The sequence below is a fragment of the Saccopteryx bilineata genome, chromosome 1 (genome assembly GCF_036850765.1).
Source record: "Saccopteryx bilineata isolate mSacBil1 chromosome 1, mSacBil1_pri_phased_curated, whole genome shotgun sequence".
NCBI classification, from domain to species: domain Eukaryota; kingdom Metazoa; phylum Chordata; class Mammalia; order Chiroptera; family Emballonuridae; genus Saccopteryx; species Saccopteryx bilineata.
Window position 1 is genome coordinate 150,317,086 of NC_089490.1, and position 21,026 is coordinate 150,338,111.

Genomic DNA, 21,026 nt, shown 5'->3' on the forward strand with positions numbered 1-21,026 from the left:
CGAACACATCTCACACCCTGTGGTTAGACTGAGAAGAGTCCTTGCACCTAGGCCGATGCTTGGGGGTTTTAACCTCCCATCAGAGCCTTGTGCTCTGGGATTCTTTCTCTTAAGGACAGAATGAGTGGGGGTGGGGAAGAGATGGGTCAAATGTTCAAGGCTTGAAAGGATCAAAGACGAAAATAGAGCCAGATTCAATTATAGATGGCGAGGTTATTATTTCAGTGTCTGCATTTCTACACAAAAGTCACAGTTTTATGAGTGATCTCCCAGATTTACCGCCAAGCTCCTGACCCATAGAGGACAGAAGACCCTCTTGTTTCCAGTGTGGCTTGGCGTTGATCCATCTGGAAACTGAATCAGGATTCCCTGTGCACACTGTGCCCTTGCCTTCACAAGGAATTTGGGGAAAACTACACTAGCTGCCCCAGGATTAGAAAAAATTCTGTTTAGGGCAAACATCCTAATCTGGGTCAGTTTCCAGTTCACCATGGGAGGCTGGTTCAGCAGAGCCAAGGTTCTCCCTCTGACTGTCACTCAGTCTTGGGACCTGTCCAATCAAGAACGCGCTGGGCCAAGTGGGTGGGGCAACGCGCGGCAACGGTATTTACATCCCTTCTGGTTGCGGAAGTATTTAGTGTCCCGCTTCGCCCACCCCTCACGGTCCCTAGTGGGTCTCCTGCAGCGTTTGTCGCGCTGTGATCTGCAGTGGTCTTGGGAGTGTAGGAAGAACTCAGGGAGACCCAGGAAACCTAGAATGGTGAGTGTGCATGAAGGATCTGTGCGGTGACGGGAGGACGGGCTGGTTGGAACCAGTTGAAACCGGCTGTGGCGGGACTGGCCACCTCCTGTCACTTGGGAGTCTGAGGACCCTCGTTCATTGGGGCGCTGCTTGGACCTTGTCTCCTCTGGCACGCAGCATAGGTGCCGGGCGGCAGCTGGGACCCCAGGCGTCCTGTCGGGTCACTGCGCGCGGCTTCGCCAGTCCTCTCTGGGCAGCTCTGCGCCCGCAGCCGCGTCTCCCCAGGTGGTGCGGTGACCACGGGGAGGGTCATCGGGGGTCGACTGTGACTTGGTCTCCCGGGTGCATTTGTGAGAGGAGCTGAGGTCCCCCACTGTGGGAGGGAAAGGGGCGCTGTAATAAATCTAAGCAAAAGTAACCGGAGTCCAGACATCTTGGAAACGTAGCCACAGTCAAGGGGAGCAAGCACATAATCTTGTTAAATATCCTGTAATCCAGTCCCCACCTTGCATTCTTCCACAGTCACGTCATCTGCCTTAGGCTTCTTCCTTAATTACAAATGCTTAAAAAAACAAAAACAAAACTGCAGATAGAAAGAAAATTGCAAGGGTCTTTTACTGAGAAGCATTTTTCTTGGTCTGTTGAGATCTTGCTTTTAGGCATATACTCTGTTCAGATCAAATAAACACCAATAATGTTTTCTGCAGGAACGTTTCTTAACTCGACATCAGTCGATTTAGTGTCCCCAGGAGGACTGTTTTTGTCCTGAGTTTCCCAAATGTTTGCGAACCAGGGTCTCAGATCCACAACCCTACAGGGTTGAGCTCCAACTTAGCTCTTTCTGGGACAAGTCTCAACATTTTAAAAGATTTGTCTTTGGAGGGAGGGGCGTCTGTGAATATTTTACAGGAGAGGAAAGCCGAGAACAACCACAATGAAAACCTAAATTCCTTGAAATCAGATTACTTGAAATCCCCGTTCCTCTCCCCCAGGCTCCTTCCTGGTTTGGACGTCTTCTGACAATTTCTTTGGGTAGAGGTTCCTCTTTGGAAACTTTCCTGGGTGATCTGTACCATCACACTACCTGTGCCTGTCACCTTGAGATGCATTGATTAAGTCTTTGTTTTTCAGTAGGAATAAAATGTATTTAATCAATAGAGGCTTGAAACACAAGATAAAATATTGATAGTTTCAAACAGGCAAGAAAGAGGTGAATTTCAGAAAAATAAAATATTCAGGTATTACATTCCCTTTGTATAGAATTTTCTTTCACTCTTTATTCCCTTAAGCAGATGTAGTAAATTTCTGAGGTCATTTTACTTTTGAGTGTTTTGAAATGAAATTGCAGGGTTTAGATTTGGTGAGTAGAACCATTCATCTATGATTAATTATTTACCAACCAATTATTTTTTCTGAAAATACAGTTAACTGACATTTTCCTGAAAATAACAGGTATTAGAAGTTTTCTCATTGAACTAGTAAAAGACTCTTATAGTTTTCTTCCTTTCTACACAAGGCTGGGTTTATGTGATTTTTTGGTGGATCCTTTAAGCACTGGGCTTTTGTTTAAAAGTAAGCATTGGGCTTTTCTTGTTTAAAATATCAGTAGCAGTGCGGAGCAAGACCAGTGGAGGTCAGAGGCCCATGGTCAGTGACTCCGGGTAAAACCCCCTTGAGCCTGCAAGGGGAAGTGCTTGAAGGACTAGTTAATCTTCTGGGGAGCCGTCCCCTGCAGGTGTCCTACCTGCTCACACCTACTGAGGAGCCACTGAGCCATTTCACCCGCAGGTGTTGTAAAGTACCAAAGGCTACAGAATTAATATTTTAGGAGGCTTGGAGAACATTTTATTAATTTGGATTAAGGTGTGCAGAGAAATTGTGAGAATAGTCTCTGTACTGTGTGATTGGCATAACCAGGATGGCCCTTGGCATTGTGTTGTAAATGCAAGGGGAGGAAAACATGGATTCCCAGACATTCCACCACACCTGTGGGGAAAGGGGTGAATGGCTAGCAGGAAGAGAAAAGCCAAAATAAACCTTTTCTTATAGCAATGAGTCATTTGCAGGCATTTGTCCCCACCGAAACTACCTCTCCTATGTAAATGAGTGTGTGACTCTGGACAGAGAGATAGCAGATAAACACTAGATAATATAGGAATGCCTTTAATATGTAAAGAGACATCTTTCTACCATTGTGTTGGCTTGTAAATTTGTTTTCTCCAAAATGATGTATGGTTTGCAAATTGAATGTGGTCCTATCATGTTAAAGGACATATGACTATAACCAATAGCGGTAAGGGGCTCCTAATTGCAATTTTTGCTTCTGTACTTCCCACTTACAAAACTATAAAAACTAAGTAGAACAAAGGGCCGGCGCGCTCTCAGTCAGATTTCTGTCGGAGTTCCCGCCGCTTGGCCAAGCTAGACAATAAAGCTTTGATGTGTAAATGACGGACCTTGCTCCTGTCTTCCATATTTCGGGTCCCTCCGAATTTGGATTAACACCTACCATGGAAGGATCCTGTGCCCTGAGACAAGCTACAGCCCTGGGAAGCTGGGGGTGCACATGCACATGGGATTTGAAGGGGGTGATGATGTCCATTTTGGGGTTATAGTTTCTTAGGCCTAGACATTTTTCAACCTTAGGTTTGTTTTGGATCCGCATTGTGGGTGCACTGAGAATGTCATTTCTGCACATTGAGAAAGTCTGTGAAGTGCAGGGATTCTGACTGCTGGACAAAGTTTGGAGGAATCGGGGAGTTTACTTGGCTCAGGACCTTAAACTGAATCAGGCTGAGAGGTTCCTCACTTGCACGAGTGGAAGCCTGGGGGAGGGAGCGCTTTCATGCTCACCTGAGGGGAGTGTGTTGGAGTTCCATGTTTATTCCTGGGGCTGCTCAGGTGTCCTGAGTGCCCTTCCCTCTCTAGGGGTTCTGTCTCCGCAGGGGTCTCTGGACCCCGAGTTTGTGATTATGTTCAACTTTCTCAATGTGGTTTTTCCCCTTAACTGTAGGGAAATAGGCTGCTTCTCTTGTTTCGATTCCAATGTTGTTGATTCTTTTCATTGGATTCTTTTTTTCCTTGAATATTGCAGCCCTTTGGTTGTCATTTCCATTAGCACTTGGACTTTTAAAATATAACCTGATTGAGGGAAATTATCTGAATAAGGCAATATTGATTGTGCAAATAAATAAAAATTTATTTCCATTCAGGCAAGAGAACTTGAAGATGTTAGATAAATGTTTCAAGTTTTCAGGTGCTTTTCTCATTTTAGGTCAGTTTTATGCCTGTCCTTGGAGAACTTTGACATGTAAATGGCTATCCTATTCCTAAAATATAAGCTCCTATTTGAGTGGATTTTGATTTTCACTGATATGAGGAAACATATCAAAAGTTATGTAAATTTTTGAAATTTCTAGTATAGGGCTACATTGCAGACTCCTGATGCATCTACTGTTATTCATTCTTGAAAATTACCTGGAGTTTGAAATGTGGATGAAAAAAATGTTTTAATTGCCCTTGTTTTTTGTCTCTTCTGTTTTTTTAGTTGGAAAGGGGTTTGTAAATTTTTTATACTCTGCAATTTTATATTATTTATTTATTTATTTATTTTACAGAGTCAGAGAGTGAGTCAGAAAGAGGGATAGACAGGGACAGACAGACAGGAACAGAGAGATGAGAAGCATCAATCATTAGTTTTTTGTTGCGCGTTGCAACACTTTAGTTGTTCATTGATTGCTTTCTCATATGTGCCTTGACCACGGGTCTTCAGCAGACCGAGTAACCCCTCGCTCGAGCCAGTGACCTTGGTCCAAGCTGGTGAGCTTTGCTCAAACCAGATGAGCCCGCGCTCAAGCTGGTGACCTTGGGGTCTCAAACCTGGGTCCTCCGCATCCCAGTCCGATGTTCCATCCATTGTGCCACCGCCTGGTCAGGCTCATTTAACTTTTTAAAGGCTTAACTTTTGGAGTTGTTTCCTATGTAGGAAAGTTAAAAAGATTAATTTTAAAAAGCAAAGTTAATAATGCTGATACATCATAGGAAATATAATGTATATAAATGTTTCTTCTTTTAAATAATGAATGGGAAAATATTTTTAAGTTCCTGAGAGGAAACTAATTTAAGAAGGGCCTGCCTGCATGTCCTGTCCCACTCCTGTACTCTATCACATGTGTGCTTGTATTTTCCAAAACTTATTCAACAGGCCCAGTTAGATGCTTCAAAAATTTCCTCGGTGATGTCAGGCATTCCTTGAATGCTTGGGAGCCAGTGAGGTCTCTTACTGTTATGGGGGTTCATTCCCCAAGGATAGATCCACTATCAGCTTCTGGATCTCTGGAACTGGGTTGCTTTCTAGGAGCTGATGCCAACTCATTATAAGGCTTCACGTTCCTCGCTGGTATCCAGGGAGTGTGGTGAGGTACCAAAGAATTGAAAAATTAATATTAATATTTTAGGAGGAAAAGTCAGGTTTCTTGCCCCCTCCTTTCTGTGGAGAATGAAGGGAGAGGAATGTGGGAGTTTCCTGGACATACTATGTACTGAGATAAGAAACCCCCTTTTACTAAGAAGCTTAAAAGGCATTTTATAATTTAGGCCAAGCATTCAGAGAGATTTTGTAAACATGATTTTTATACTTGTGTGTATTTGCAACAGCTCAGGATGGAAGACAGCACTGTGTTGTAAATGGAGAGGTTTTGTGCTGGGTTTTGAATGAAAAGAGTAAGGAGACTTGGATTCCCTTCCTTCTCCACATCTGTGAGGAGGAAGGTAAATAGCCAGGTGTGGGGGAAGTGAAGAAAGATTTAAGTAATCCTTTCCTCTCCCCTTTCTTTCTCTTTAATGAGCGATTCACATATGCTTATCCTCTGACATCATGTAAGCCCCTTCATCCTGAAAATGTATGATTGATGTTTGTACTGTTGTAAAGTACCATTTGGCCGGGTTTACATAGAGAAACCAAGTCCAAATGAATTTTTAGGAGTTTTATTAATATGCCGGCTGCATATGACAAACACGGGGTATAGCTGACCCAAATCATGCAGCCCAGAATATAGCTCTGAGGCTGATTATATACACTTGATCACATACAGGTTGGCGGGAAAAGGGGGGGGGCATGACACAATCATTAACAAGCTTATAATATTCATCTATAGCAGGGGTTGGAACCTTTTTGGCTGAGAGAGCCATGAACGCCACATATTTTAAAATGTAATTCTGTGAGAGCCATACAATATGTTTAACATTAAATACAAGTAAATGTGTGCATTTTATGTAAGACCAACACTTTTAAAGTACAATAAGTCTCTCAATTCTTTTTAATAACGTTGTTATGCTGTTGTTAACCAATGATGAATAAAGTACTTCTTACCATTAATGCGACTTCTGGTGCTGCATGGTTTTGCTGATGGCTTTGTAGTCTGGTTGATACGAGGTAAAGTTAAGCTTCATGCAGGCATTGAGACTTCCATTCATTAAACATGATTGTAGGTTGGTCTTAATGTTCTTTAGATGTGAGAAAGACTGCTCACATGCATACGTAGAGCCAAACATTGTGAGTACAGCAATATTCACACACTGCAGTGTGTGGTATATGATGGGAAGTGTGTTCCAAGTTTTGACAATCAGCTGGTCCACGGGTTGAAGTTTTTTCATTTCTTCCCACTTGTGTTTGCTCACCAACTCTGCTTGCTGTCGTGCAAGTCTTTCCAAATCTTCATTCAGTGACTTGAACTTATTCACCCACATGTCTGAGGCCTTCAGGTCAGCAGCTTGTAGCTCAAAATCTCTGACGCAGACACCAGGGATGTAACTCAGGTTGGCACTGTCCAGTGCACACTCGTGTGGATGGGTGACGAACTTAAAAAGATGAGTGCGCTCACGAAATTCTGCAAAGCGCACTTTGAATGACTGCAGGAGATTAGATGTGAAGCCTGCTAGCTGCTGGAGATCAAGATGTTGAGCAGGGTCACTTGCTGTGCATGCATCTTTAAACTCAGTTTTTCAAAGTGTAGTAAAGGACCTGTTTCAGAGTCGGTGATGAAGAGTTCAGCTTGTTTTCAAATGTAAACACTGCTTGTTGAAGGGATAAGACTATATTTCCAACGCCTTGCATTTTCACATTGAGCTGGTTCAGATGTTCAGTCATGTCCACGAGAGGGTAGAACTTCAGGAGCCACTCAGTGTTAGCTAACTCAGGATGCTCAACGTTTTTCATTTTAAGAAAAGTCCGGATTTCGCTCAGACAAGCCGCGAAACAGCTGAGCACCTTCCCTCTTGACAACCAACGCACATTGCTGTGCAGAAGCAGACCAGGGTAATTATTCCCAACTTCATCCAGCAGTGTTTTAAACTGGCGATCATTTAAAGCTCGGGAACAATAAAGTTGACCACCCGAATGACCAGAGACATCACCTCACCAAGCTGCTCGCCACACATCTGAGCACAAAGCGCCTCCTGATGTAGGATGCAGTGAAAACTTAGGATGGGTCTCTTTTCATGTTCACTAAGAAGTGCTACGAACCCTCTGTTTTTCCCCACCATGCACGGAACAGCATCAGTACACACCGAAATAAGTTTATCCATCAGTAGATTTTTTTCTTTAGCGAACTCAGTGAAGGACTTGAATAATCCTCCCCTCTAGTTGTTTCTTTCATAGGCAAAACAGCAAGACTTTTTCACATAGTGTGTCACTGACAGCATACCTTGCAATCACGCTGAACTGGGATAAATGGCTTACATCTGTTGACTCATCTAAAGTGAGAGAAAAGAATGGTGCTGCATTTATGTCCTTCACTTGTGTTGCCTCAATTTGATTTGCCATCATGATGGTACAATTGTGAACAGTTCTTGCCGACAGAGGCATGTCTTTTATTCATTTGATTATCTTGTCTTTATCTGAAAAGTCGTCAAAAAGTTCATTGGCAACATCAAGCATGAATGTTTTGGCATACTCCCCATCTGTGAATGGCTTTCCGTTTCTCACAATTGCTAAAGTACCAGCAAAGCTAGCCGAATTCCAGTCACCTTGTTGGGTCCAAACACAGAGTTGCTGCTGACTAGCTTGCACTCTGCACAGTAGCTCCTGACATGCTTTCTTCCTGCTGTTCCCCGCTGGATATTTCAATGCAAATGTAGTATGGCATGTGTCAAAGTGCTGCTTTATATTTGCCTGTTTCATCGATGCAATTTTATCATTGCATATTAGACACACTGCAGAACCTGGTCTCTCCACAAAGGTGAATTCTTCTGTCCATTCCTGCTGAAAAGTACGATATTCCTCATCTTTTTTTCTTTTAGCCATCTTCTTCGTCAAAAGGGTTTCTGCAATTAGCTAGCTGACTGCTTGATTAAAAAGAGGAAAGTTTACTTTCTGATCTCACAACGACCTGTGTACATTATGCATTATCCAATAAAAATTTGGTGTTGTCCCATTGGACAGCTGTGATTGGCTCCAGCCACCCGCAACCATGAACATGAGCGGTAGGAAATGAATGGATTGTAATACATGAGAATGTTTTATATTTTTAATGTTATTATTTTTTTAATTAAAGATTTTTTGGTGAGCCAGATGCAGCCATCAAAAGAGCCATATCTGGTTCGCGAGCCATAGGTATATTAAAACTTATAAGGTAACACAATAGCGAAAAATGTTGTTTTACATATTAAAAGACATTTAGTGTTTATCTGCCATCCCTTTGTCTTAGAAGTACATACATCAGTCACAGGATTTCAGGATGGAGGGGGCTTACATGATGTCAGAGGATAGATGTTTGTAAATCACTCATTAAGGAGTAAGAAAGGGGAAAGGAAAAGGCCAGTTAATCTTTCTTCTCTTCCTCCGCACCTGGCTAGCTGTTTCCCTTCTTCCCCACAACTGCAGGCGAAGGGAGAGTGTCCAAGTCCCCTTCTGAACTTCATTCAAAACCCAGCACAAAACCTCTCCATCTACAACACAGTGCTGTCGTCCATCCTGAGCTGGTGTAAATCACACACAAGTATAAAAATCATATTTACAAAATTTCTCTGTATGCTTAGCCTAAATTATGAAATGCCTTTTAAGCTTCTTAGTAAAAGGGGGCTTTTTGATATAGTATGTCCCTGTAAGTCAGGAAACTCCCACATTCCTCTCCCTTCATTCTCTACAGCAAGGAGGATTATTTTTCCTAAAATAATATTAATTTTTAAATTTTTTGGTACCTTACCACGTTCCCCACTGGTTTTATATCCTTTGTCAAATCCTTGACTCATTTTAATGAGGTGCATGAGGCTGTTGAGTAGGAATATCATCCTATAATGCAACAGATATTAACAGATAGACGATGTTTTCATTAACAGAATACAGTCTACTGAAACAAATGCTACTGATCAATTTTTTTATAACCTATACAAACCTTCTGCAACTTACATAAAATTAACTGGCTTTTATAATTTACTTTTTTTCTTTCTTTTTCAAAAATATTTCTATACTCTATACCTTTTATTACTAAAATTATACAATTTTTTTTTAGTCAGAGTTTTAATTTTAAAAATCTTAACCTTTAGTGACAACCAAGCTGACTGCTGGAGAACAGCAAACTGCCAAAGACGTACTGGGAGTGGTGGCGACACTGCCGGGAGTCTTAGGTGCCCACGTGCCCACTGGTGCTTCTTCTGTGGGGTGTGAGCATCTGGATGCCAAAGTGCTGTGCCAGCAGGTACTATATCCAGAAGGGATGAAGCATGCCCAGAAGAGCAGCACAATGCCCAGGATGAGGTGCAGCAGAGAGGGGTTGGGCTGCCGCTGCATCTGAGGGACGGAGGCCTGCTGCGACAGTCAGTGAGCCCAGGCTGGGTGCAAGCAGAGAGTCCAATGACCACGCCAAGTTCCACCATGCTGGTCCCAAAGAGCAGTGTCAGGTAGGCTCATTAGGTGCTCTGGCTCCTGGCCGGCAGGCAGAGGCTCTTGTGTTCCCTGTGGACCAGCCAGATAGCCAGCATCATGGGCAGCGCCAGTGGCAGCACCAAGTTGACAGCATAGATGTACATGGAGGCCGAGGTTCGCAGGAAGCGGCAAGCTTGGGCCAGGTCACAGCCACAGGTGGGGAGGAGGGACCTTCACTCCTCAGTGCAAGTGCTGAGGGAGGCCTGCTTGCAGGCTCTGGGCTCAGGGCCATCTCTGCTGCTTCACGCTGGACTTGAGGCTGGGGTGTGCTGCGACAGGGGCATTCGTGGTTGACAAGCTTGTCCTCGGTCACCACTCGGTAGATCGAGCTCCTGCAACCACACTTCTGCAAAAGCCTCTCACCTTGCCCTGCACTGAGCAAACAAAAGAGGGCCGAGCTCTGTACGACCGGGTCCTGGTCGTCGCCGCCACTTGTCCAGCTGCTGGTCAGGAATGCTCCGAGGCTCTGCGCCCGTGCGAGATCGAAGGGAAGACAGTGCTGTCGGCCCTGGAGGGGCGGGAGGGGGTGCACCTCATCCTAAGAAGGGCCACTTTTCACCAGTTTAAAAAACAAATTTGGTTAAAGTTTCCTTTACTCTTCGATTCATGCGTTCTATCTGCCCTGAACTTTTGGGGCCTGTAGGCACAGTGTAAATTCCAATTATTTTCCAATTAATATTGATTGCCTTTCCTACTAGCCGCGAGATCCTAGATACAAATGCAGGCCTATTATTAGACCCAATATTAATGGGCAAGCTAAATCTGGAAAGAATTTCATATAGCAATTTCTTAAGAAATTGTGGTCTTATTTCTAGTAGGAAAAGCTTCTACCTACTTGTCAATTACTTTAGTAAAATCTATTTCTAAATGTTTATCTGGGAAAGTTCCTCTCTCCCTGTTTCTTTTTATAATTGCCTTACTTTGCTTAGTATTTCTGGGCACAAACTAAACAATTGGACATTATGCCTTCTGCAATAGATTCTAAGTCTGGCTTTTTAAACTATCCCTTTCCTGCTGGCAAAATCTTTTTCTAATTGGTTGCAAATAAACCTTTGGCAACAAGGGTTCTAGTAAAGTTACTAAAATTTCCTAAAAACCCCACTGGTTTTAGGACTACCTTATTGGTAGTATCATCAGCTGCTTGGTTTTTCTTGAGTTTCTAGGGAGTCGTCCTCTTTTGGTGCCCTGGACAGTGGATGGAGGCCACTATTTCAGGGGAGCAGGTTCCTGCATTGTTGGTGTGAGGGTTTGAGCCTCACCTTTGTTAGTTCTTAAGCCTTCTCCTGATGGCCCCTCTTCGACTGCCTGTCTTAGGTTGTCCCTTCTTTCAGGAATCTTACCGGTCTTTGACTAACCAGCCATTTTAGCAGCCAAACAGAGTTATGTGATTGAGGGAGGAGCAGTGTCCCTTCTGAAATGCTTAGTTTTGTTCATTTATTTATTTATTTATTTTTTTTTTAATTTTTTTTTTTTTGTATTTTTCTGAAGCTGGAAACGGGGAGAGACAGTCAGACAGACTCCCACATGCGCCCGACTGAAATCCATTCGGCACGCCCACCATGGGGCGATGCTCTGCCCACCAGGGGGCGTCGCTCTGCCGAGACCAGAGCCACTCTAGAGCCTGGGGCAGAGGCCAAGGAGCCATCCCCAGCACCGGGGCCATCTTTGCTCCAATGGAGCCTTGGCTGTAGGAGGGGAAGAGAGAAACAGAGAGGAAGGAGGGGGGGGTGGAGAAGCAAATGGGCCCTTCTCCTATGTGCCCTAGCCGGGAATCGAACCCGGGCCCCCCGCACGCCAGGCCGACGCTCCACCGCTGAGCAAACCGGCCAGGGCCATTTATTTATTTGTAGCAGCGGATGATGCTACCTTTTTAAAAATTCATAATACATTTCTTTTTTCTAATTTCTAGAGCTGATTGCTTTGTAAAAGGCTAAGTTGACTGCCTCAGTATCTTCTTTGATCCTGGCTAACAGAAACTGGTGGAAAGTGTCTAAACCATCTTCACTTGCTTGGTTGTTAAAACCCCACTTAAGCTAGGCAACTAGAAACATTTTCTTGAGTCTTTCTTGGTCTTCATTGTCTTATAGATTCTAACAGTCCTGTTAGGGCTTGAGGCTTCCCTGATAAAGGGAATTTTGAGCTTTCTAATTCTATAGGTCACTTGGGAAAAAAGAATTTAAATTCTTTCCTATCACATTTATGTCTTAGATTCTAATGATGTAGTTACAAGCACCAATTGGAATGACCAATAAATCTTATATTCTACTTAATCACATATTCCTTTTACATTCTAACAAATTACACCTTATTAATGTGTAATTTTATGCATCCTAACAGATAATGTCTAAAAAGCTCAAGAAAAACAGATTTCTATTCACATCCTTTAGCCCAGGGGGTCTTAAACTCGCGGCCGTGCGGCCCGCCCACCAATTTTGTGCGGCCGGCAGACTAATCAAATTTCGTGGATTAATCTGCAGGCCAGTCTGCGGGCCACACAAAATTGGTGGGCAGACCGCATGCGGCCTGTGGGCCGCGAGTTTGAGACCCCTGCTTTAGTCTGGGCTCAAAATTTAAATGGTTCCTACTACTACAATTAGTTATTTTCAATTTTTTTCTTTCTTCCTATTATGTTGAGAATTCTACTTTTAAGCCAATCAATAGTAATATTTGTCACTCTGGGTTTGGTGACTTAACATTGAACAATACTGCTTCAAAAATGATAATAAGCTAAACATTTATATTATACGTTACATAAAAAGATATTATTAATAATTATTACATGCCTGACCTGTGGTGGCGCAGTGGATAAAGCGTCGACCTGGAAATGCTGAGGTCGCCGGTTCGAAACCCTGGGCTTGCCCAGTCAAGGCACATATGGGAGTTGATGCTTCCAGCTCCTCCCCCCTTCTCTCTCTCTCTCTGTCTCTCTGTCTCTCTCCTCTCTAAAATTGAATAAATAAAAAAAAATTAAAAATAATAATAATTATTACATATTCCCTAATATTTAAACCAAGATTTCAACATCACAGGGCTATGAAATAAATAAAAAGAATTTAACCAAAGACTTTTGAAATAACTCATACATTTTTAACATAGAAAAAATTTTTTTTCTACAACTTTTTACACACCAGTGAAGGGCGATAAGCCACTACTCCTAACCCTGTGGTTGGCAAACTTATTAGTCAACAGAGGCAAATATCAACAGTACAACAATTGAAATTTTTTTGAGAACCAAATTTTAAACTTAAACTATATAGGTAGGTACATTCCTTATTGAGGTAGCACCAGCACATGGTATTTTGTGGGAGAGCCACACTCAAGGGGCCAAAGAGCCACACGTGTCTTGCGAGCTGCAGTTTGCTGGCCAAGGTTCCTATGGAGGGCCTGTCCCTGCAATCCCAACCCCTATAATCCTATCACTCATTCTCCTTCGTGGAGCTGTAATTCATTTCAAGAAACTGATAATTAACAAGATCTACACCCGTGGTTTGTTATTTTCTAAACATTTTTACCTGACCCTTCTTGCACAACCTGAGGTGGGCTGAAAACCCCAGCCTGGCCATCTCCTGTGGGGGGGCGCAGGCCTGTGCTCGCCTCTCTGCAGCCATGCCCCTACCCCTTCGTTCCACACACGGTGCGTCCCGGCCTGGCCTTTTACTCTTCTCTCACCAAAATCGCTCACTTGCTGCCCTTTTTCCCCAGAGGCTGAAGAAACATTTTCCGGGGTGCATTCCTCAGCCCTCTCCTTTTTGCAATATGCGCACTGATTCTTTCATAGTCCTTTCTCTCGAATCCCCTTTTTTCCCTAGATGTAAATCTGGCTGGACTAGGAAGATGTAGCGCCCTTTCTATATATATTTTTTTTAATTTATTTTTTATTTTTATTTTTCTGAAGTTGGAAATGGGGAGGCAGTCAGACAGACTCCCGCATGCGCCCGGCCGGGATTCACCCGGCATGCCCACCAGGGGGTGATGCTCTGCCCATCTGGGGCATCACTCTGTTACTACCAGAGCCATTCTAGCGCCTGAGGCAGAGGCCATAGAGCCATCCTCAGCACCCGGGCCAACTTTGCTCCAGTGGAGCCTTGGCTGCGGGAGGGGAAGAGAGAGATAGAGAGAAAAGGGGGGGAGGGGTGGAGAAGCAGATGGGCGCTCTCCTGTGTGCCCTGGCCAGGAATCGAACCCAGGACTCCTGCATGCTAGGCCGACGCTCTACCACTGAGCCAACCGGCCAGGGCCACGCCCTTTCTATGTTGAGCATGCTTTTAGCCACTGTGGTGGGTTCATTGTTAAGTTTAGCCATTGATCAGTGTAGGGCAGCGGTTCTCAACCTGTGGGTCGCGACCCCGGCGGGGGTCGAACGACCAAAACACAGGGGTCGCCTAAAGCTATCAGAAATACATATACACAGGTTGAGAACCACTGGTGTAGGGGAACTGATCAGGGTGGCCTGTATTCTCAGTCACAATATTCCAGACTGCCCTTACCAGCTGGGGATTAAAAGTCTCAGCCGATGGCCATCCAACCCTGAAGGTGGGCCATTCTGATTCACAGAGAGTGTGAAGTCTTTTTGACCATTTAATTCCATACCCACAGTTTTCTCCATAAGCTTCTTGAAAGTGCTTTAGGAGACAACCTAAGGGGGTCTTTTGTGTACTGCGCCCTCCTCCCATATTTAATATTTGGAGCACTGATCTACAAAATCGAAATTGTCTGGGAGAATGCAAGAATCAGCATACCAATAAAAGCAAGAAAGGTAAGACAGTAATAATTAGTACTCAGAATAAAAGATGTTTGACTATAGAGGTGTCAATTATTTTACAAGACAAGGGGCAGGAGCCAACAGAAGAGAACTATTTCTTCAGGGGAGAAGTCAGAGTGCCCTGAAGCCTGAAGTCTTGGATGCAAGAAAAGAGATTTAGTGGGTTTGGGGAAAAGGCCCATACCATGAAATGTCATGAGAGATTTCTTGGATGAACAAAGAGAATCTACAGTACAATTTACTATTTAATAATTTTAATACTTGTATGAATTTTTCTAGTTTTATAATTTGCGGGCTCTGGCAGACAGCCACTAGCTCATATGAGGTTTACGATTTTTTTTTTTTTTTGAGGTTTACGAATTTCCCTTCACTTTTGCCCTCCGGTTTTAAGCCAGAAACTTCCAATTTTTGCATGCAAAAACTTAATTCAGGCCTTAAAAACAGACATATTTAGACATTAAACAAAGACTTCACATATAATCACACAAATCAAGAAATTTAAATGAGTGCGCTTTACTTATTCCAATTAAAATTATACCAGAGATTTTCCTGACAGAACTTACAAAACAGACAACTTACTAATTTACATTTGCACTTGACTTTTAGGCACACAGTTCAAAAGGCAAAGGAAGGGGTTCCCTGTCAGGCGCCTCTCAGGTGCTTGCAGGCCGCGTCCCTGGGAGGGCTTAGGCTCAGGCACCAGAGATCCCTACTCACACACCAATCACTTAGGAGTTTTAGACAGAAACATTAAAAACAAAGAATGAGATCTCAACAAGCATGAAGATGTCTGTGGAAATCTGAGACAGGATTGATTAACTCAGTCCTTACTCAGATCTCTTTCTGAGAGCACCACCAAATGTCCCTACTAATGTCTTTTTCTGAGAGCACAACTAGATGTCCCTGGAAGTCCGAGGCTGGACCCAGTCCCCACTAATTGTCTTCCTAGAGCACAAACAAATGTCCCTGGAAGTCTGAGGCAAGACTCTGTCCTCACTAATTGTCTTCCTATAGTACAGCCAGAAAAGCCAAGGCAGGACCCAAAACTCTCCACTGACATCTTGGTCTTGAAGAGCCTATTGTGAGAGTGCAACTGCATCCAGTCCTCTATACAATGGTCCAAATTGATTAGTCCCAAACAGAAAAGCTAGAATTCAGAGAAGATAAAAAGCTAGAATTCAGTAAGGGAAACGAGTTGCTTTACCTACCTCCTCGATTTCTCTACTGAATTGTCGTAGAGATCAGGGACGTCTGCCAAAGAGTTGTCTGAACCTCACAGGAAAACGGAAGCCCTGGAACATCTGAGGTGGCACCTCTCCTCAAGATCTCAGTGGGGTCAAGCAACCCTCCAAAGAGACGAGCTGATCCGGGTGTCTACCTGGTGACGCGGAGCACCAGATCCCAAACGAGCCCCCAAATGTTGTAAAGTACTGTGCCTTTCTTCCACGAGTTTACATAGAGACACTAAGTCCAAATGAATTTTTTAGGAGTTTTATTAATAGGAGGAGATTTATTAACAAGCCAGCTGCATATGACAAACATGGGGTATAGCTGACCTAAATCGTGCAGTGTCCAATAGAGCTCTGACGCTGGTTATATACACTTGATCACGCACAAGTTGGTGGGAAAAGGAGGGGGGGCATGACACAATCATTAACAAGCTTATAACATTTGTCTATAGGATTTAGAAAAAACATTTCCATATGTTAAAACTTATAAGGTAACACAATAGCGAAAAATGTTGTTTTACATATAAAAGGCATCCCCAAATCTTTTAGTGTCTATCTGCCATCCCTTTGTCTAGAGGTACATACGTCAATCACACGACTTCAGGATGTGAGGGGCTTACATGATGTCAGAGGATAAACGTTTGTGAATCTCCCATTAAGGAGAAAGAAAGGGGAAAGGAAAAGACCACTTAATCTTTCTTCCCTCTCCTGCACCTGGCTAGCTGTTTACCTTCTTCCTCACAGTTGTGGGGAAGGGAGGGGGTCCAAGTCTCCTTCCTCCTTTCATTCAAAACCTAGTACAAAAACCTCTCTATTTACAACATAATAGCCCCTCCTAAGCATGATTGTGATCAGCTACACAAGTATAAAAATCATATTTACAAAATCTCTCTGAATGTTTGGCCTAAATTATAAAATGCTTTTTAAGCTTTTTAATAAAAGGGGGTTTCTTATCTCAGTACATAGTATGTCCAGGAAACTCCCACATTTCTCTCTTTTCATTCTCCACAGAAAGGAGGGGCAAGAAACCTGACTATCCTAAAATATTAATTTTTCAATTCTTTGGTACCTTAGCACAGTAGAAACATGTTCTTTTATTGGCAAACATATTTTTAAAAGACATAACAGAGATAACAGGAACCTTTTGCCCCAACACATTCAAGAAAATCATAAAAATCAGGATCTGGTCTAGTTTCTAATATTTGTAACTGTGTTAATAGATTCTACTGAACTATAAATTGTTTTTCCTAAAATTACCCTTAGTTTTCTTTTATTTTAAAAAGCCAAATTAAGATTATCCTAGTTACAGTATTAAGTCTAGTTTGAACTTGGCCTGGTAATTTGTATAAACACAACAAAAATAATAATTGATCATATTGTCATTCTACAATCAATGATTTGCTGTAACTTTATAAGAAATTTTTTAGATTGAGTTTTAATTTAAACCACACAAAAGCATTGATAAACTTGAGGAAATGCAGCCCTATTCATCTGAACCTGAGCTTGAGGGTTATCATAAGCACCAGCACCAGTCCGCATATCAATGCCAATGAGTATACTGGTGCAAAATTTTGCATAGCCAATTGCTGAACAGCTTCTTGTTATTCTTGTAGATAAAAACTAAATTGGGCGGCAAATTATGAGCAAGACCGTAGTTAAATTTTGATTGGAAGAGTTCCTGTAACTGTAACTTGATACTACGCTGCTCAGGGGAAAGGGAATTCCCCATGAGGAAGGAGAGATGTAGGAGAAGGGAAATCCCCTGGCCTGATCCCTAAGAGTGACCTCACCACAAGCATTCATGGGCTTTCCCCTGCTGCTTGTGTCCTTTACCAAACGGGATGAGTAGACATCCTTTTCCTTCACTAAGTTTTGGGATGTTTCTTCTGGTTCCTCACATGGGGCACCGCTTGTCACAATGATAAAAACTACTTAGAGGCCAGATAAAGTGCACCAAGGGGCTGAGGGCAGGCAGTTGTCCTGGTCAGCAGATCAAAGGACTGAAGAAGCCCCATCCCCAGCTTTACTCAGATATTTTTTAGCAAGTACAAATAACTGTAGGAAACAGAAAGAAGACGTTTTCAGGGGGTGAAGTAAAGGACAAGGAACATGCTGACTCCTCAGCTCTGTTCTGAGAGCCTAAACATTTTTTGTAGCTAAATCTTATCCTGCTGTTCTGCTGTTTCCAGCACACACTGTTTCCAGTACAGGGAGGCCCCTGGACTCTCGTCCACTGAGGGCTTTTGCCCTAGGGTGCCTCGCTGTCTCTAATTGTTATCCTAACTCTGCATATTTTCACAGTATAGAAGTCCAGTGTCTCATGAATTTTACTATACGCATATTTGTGGTGTTTTAGGACTCAGTGACCTTTGAGGATGTGGCTGTGAACTTTAGTCTGGAGGAGTGGGCTTTACTAGATTCTTTACAGAAGAAACTCTACAAAGATGTGATGTGGGAAACCTTCATGAATCTGGCCTCCATAGGTAAGAATGATATTACCTTCACATCCTGCCCTGAAGTATAAGTGTTTCTTATCCATCAACAGTGTACTAACATGTAAAGTAGAAATAGAGGACATTGTTACTTAAACGGGGCATAGTCACAGCTCATCATGGAACTAGAATATAATAATTTTCCTACAATCCCTAATACTTTGGAATCATATTTTTTGGTCTGTATTTTAGGGGGAAAATGGGAAGATCATGACATTGAAGATCAGGACAAAAACCAGGGGAGAAAACGTAGGTGAGTCACACTCATAATAGAAAAAAGCAGTGTCTCAGCTGAGACACCTGTTATGCTATGAAATTTTAAAAAGAATCAACCAAAGCAACCCTTGCTTCAAATTGATTACTTCTCAGAAAATTTTCACCAAATTACTTTTTTACATATGACACAGATGTCCAGAGTTTACAAAATGGTTTCCATGGAAACAGCATAATGAAGCCTATACATGGAGATCACTGTATTGATCACAGCAAGGCTGGAGTTGTCCTTCAGAGCTTTTGGTGTATTCAGTGTTCAACAGTTTGGATGAGACAGTGAACCTATACTTTGCAGTTAATCATGGAAATGTCATTCAGACTTTTTACTGATAAATATAAAATTATTGACAAGGAAGTTAATAACATACTTCTTGTTTTTTACAGAAGTTATATGGTAGAGAGACTCTGTGAAAGGAAGGATGGTAGTCAATGTGGAGAAAACTTCAGCCTTATTCCATATCTCAATCTGAACAAGAAAACTCTTCCTAGAGTAAAATCATGGGAGTACAGAGTGCATGGGGAAGTCTTCACACATCATTCATCCCATAATGGGGACATTGGGTGCTGCACTGGACACAACCCCTCCGACCATCAGAAATATGGAGAGAAACCACATAAATGTAGTGTGTGTGGAAGAGGCTTCACTTATATTCAGTTATTTGAAAAACATGAACAAAGTCACAATGGAGAGGAATCATATAAATGTAAGGAATGTGGGAAAGCCTTCGTGTGGCTCAAAAGCCCTCAAAGACTCACAATTACACACACTGCAGATGCTCTTCATACATGTGAGGTGCCTGGGAAAACCTTTAGTTCTTCAGCTCCTCTTCGAACGTGTGAAAGAGCCGCCACTGGAGAGAAGCCCTATGAGTATAAACTCTATGGAAAAGCCTTTCGATATTATAAAAATTTTCAAAGACATGAAAAGAATCACCCTGGAGAGAAACCCTATGGATGCAAAAAATGTAGTAAAACCTTCAGGTATCCCAGTTACCTTCAAGTACATGAAAGGAGTCACACTGAAGAGAAACCGTATGAATGTAAGGAATGTGGAAAAGCATTCAGGTATTACAGTTCCTTACAAATGCATGAGAGGTCTCACACAGAAGAGAAACCGTATAAATGCAAGGAGTGTGGAAAAGCATTCAGGTATTACAGTTCCTTACAACCACATGAAAGGACTCACACTGGAGAGAAACCCTATGAATGTAAAAAATGTAGCAAAGCGTTCATTGCTCCCAGTTATCTTCGAAACCATGAAAGAATTCACAGTGCAGAGAAACCTTATGAATGTAAGGATTGTGGGAAAGCCTTCAGCTTTTACAGTTCCTTCCAAATGCACGAAAGGACTCATACAGGAGAGAAACCCTATGGATGTAAGCAATGTGGGAAGGCCTTCAGATATTATCGTTCCTTACAAACACATGAAAGGACTCACACAGGAGAGAAACCCTATGAGTGTAAACATTGTGGTAAGGCCTTCATTTGTCGTACCACCATTCAAAGACACATGAAACTGCACACTGGAAATACACCTTACGGATGTAAGGAATGTGGGAAAGCATTCACTTGCCTTAGTTTGTATCAAAGACATGAAAGAACTCACACAGGAGAGAAACCCTATGCATGTAAGCAATGTGGGAAAGCCTACAGTAATCACAGTTCCTTACAAAGATACGAAAGGAGTCACACTGGAGAGAAACCCTATGAATGTAAGGAATGTGGGAAAGCCTTCGTTTGTAACAACATTTTTCAAATACACATGATGAGAGTGCATACTACAGAAAAACCATATAAATGTGAAGAATGTGGGAAAGCTTTCAGTCATCCCTATTCCTTTCGAAGGCATGAAAAGTTGCACTGGATCAAACCTCTTGAATATAAATAGTGTGAGAAAGACTTCAGTTGGCCCACATCCCTACCTGTGAAAACGCCCACTGAAAAGAAATAAAAATATAAATAACACAAGGAGTGACATAAATTTAGTTACAATGTTCTAGAAAATTTTCAGGGTTAAAGAACTGTTATTAAAATAGTAACTAAGTTATTTTTACCAGGTTTCTTTAAATGCATAGTTGAACACGGGATTTTTTTCTACAGGAGATCCTTGAAAAACTCAGGTGTCAGGAGTTAGGGGAACCCATTTTGCCCACAGTTGAAAATCTGTGTATAACCTAAGTCAGCCCTCTGCATAGACGAATACCAAGCCAAAGCTGGAAAATACAGTATGCCCTCGAACAGCCCAAGTTTGGAACTGCGCAGGTCTACATTTTAAATTCTGCATAAAAGGTGGCCTGTGCATTTTGAACTTATGTTAAAGTATCAATTACTTTTAGAAATGAATATTGAGGTGTAATAATTCTGTGACTTGTCTTTCAGCAATTATATAACATTAATAGGTAGTCTTTATAATACTGTCTCTACATTTTGAAGCTTGTCAGATCCATGGGAATTCAAGTTTATTTATTTTTTATTTTTTTAATTCATTTTAGAGAGAAGGGAGAAAGAGAGAGAGAGAAGGGGGAGGAGCAGGAAGTATCAACTCCCATATGTGCCTTGACTAGGCTAGCCCAGGGTTTTGAACCGGTGACCTCAGCATTCCAGG

The 21,026-nt window shown here is 42.4% G+C and overlaps 2 protein-coding genes across 2 annotated transcripts in view; both read left to right on the plus strand.

Annotated features, from left to right (window-relative positions):
• Positions 1-612: 612 nt before the first annotated feature.
• LOC136319373 (zinc finger protein 709-like) overlaps positions 613-21,026 on the plus strand; it is a 67,952-nt gene continuing 47,538 nt past the window's right edge. Inside the window, 1 exon segment of the mRNA XM_066252656.1 lies at positions 613-760. Within this exon segment, the coding sequence (XP_066108753.1) occupies positions 758-760 (3 nt within the window). The 5' untranslated portion in view covers positions 613-757.
• Positions 7,441-20,735, plus strand: LOC136334225 (zinc finger protein 709-like). The gene is made up of 4 exons (XM_066274192.1): positions 7,441-7,572; positions 18,013-18,139; positions 18,341-18,401; positions 18,806-20,735. The coding sequence occupies exons 1-4, from the start codon at positions 7,567-7,569 to the stop codon at positions 20,307-20,309; spliced, it is 1,698 nt and encodes a 565-aa protein (XP_066130289.1). The 5' UTR covers positions 7,441-7,566; the 3' UTR covers positions 20,310-20,735.

Excerpts from the sequence above, each read along its gene's own strand:
- LOC136334225 (XM_066274192.1), top strand. Across the intron at positions 18,140-18,340 it reads CATGAATCTGGCCTCCATAG|GGGGAAAATGGGAAGATCAT; the intron begins GTAAGAATGATA and ends TCTGTATTTTAG. Across the intron at positions 18,402-18,805 it reads AACCAGGGGAGAAAACGTAG|AAGTTATATGGTAGAGAGAC; the intron begins GTGAGTCACACT and ends TGTTTTTTACAG.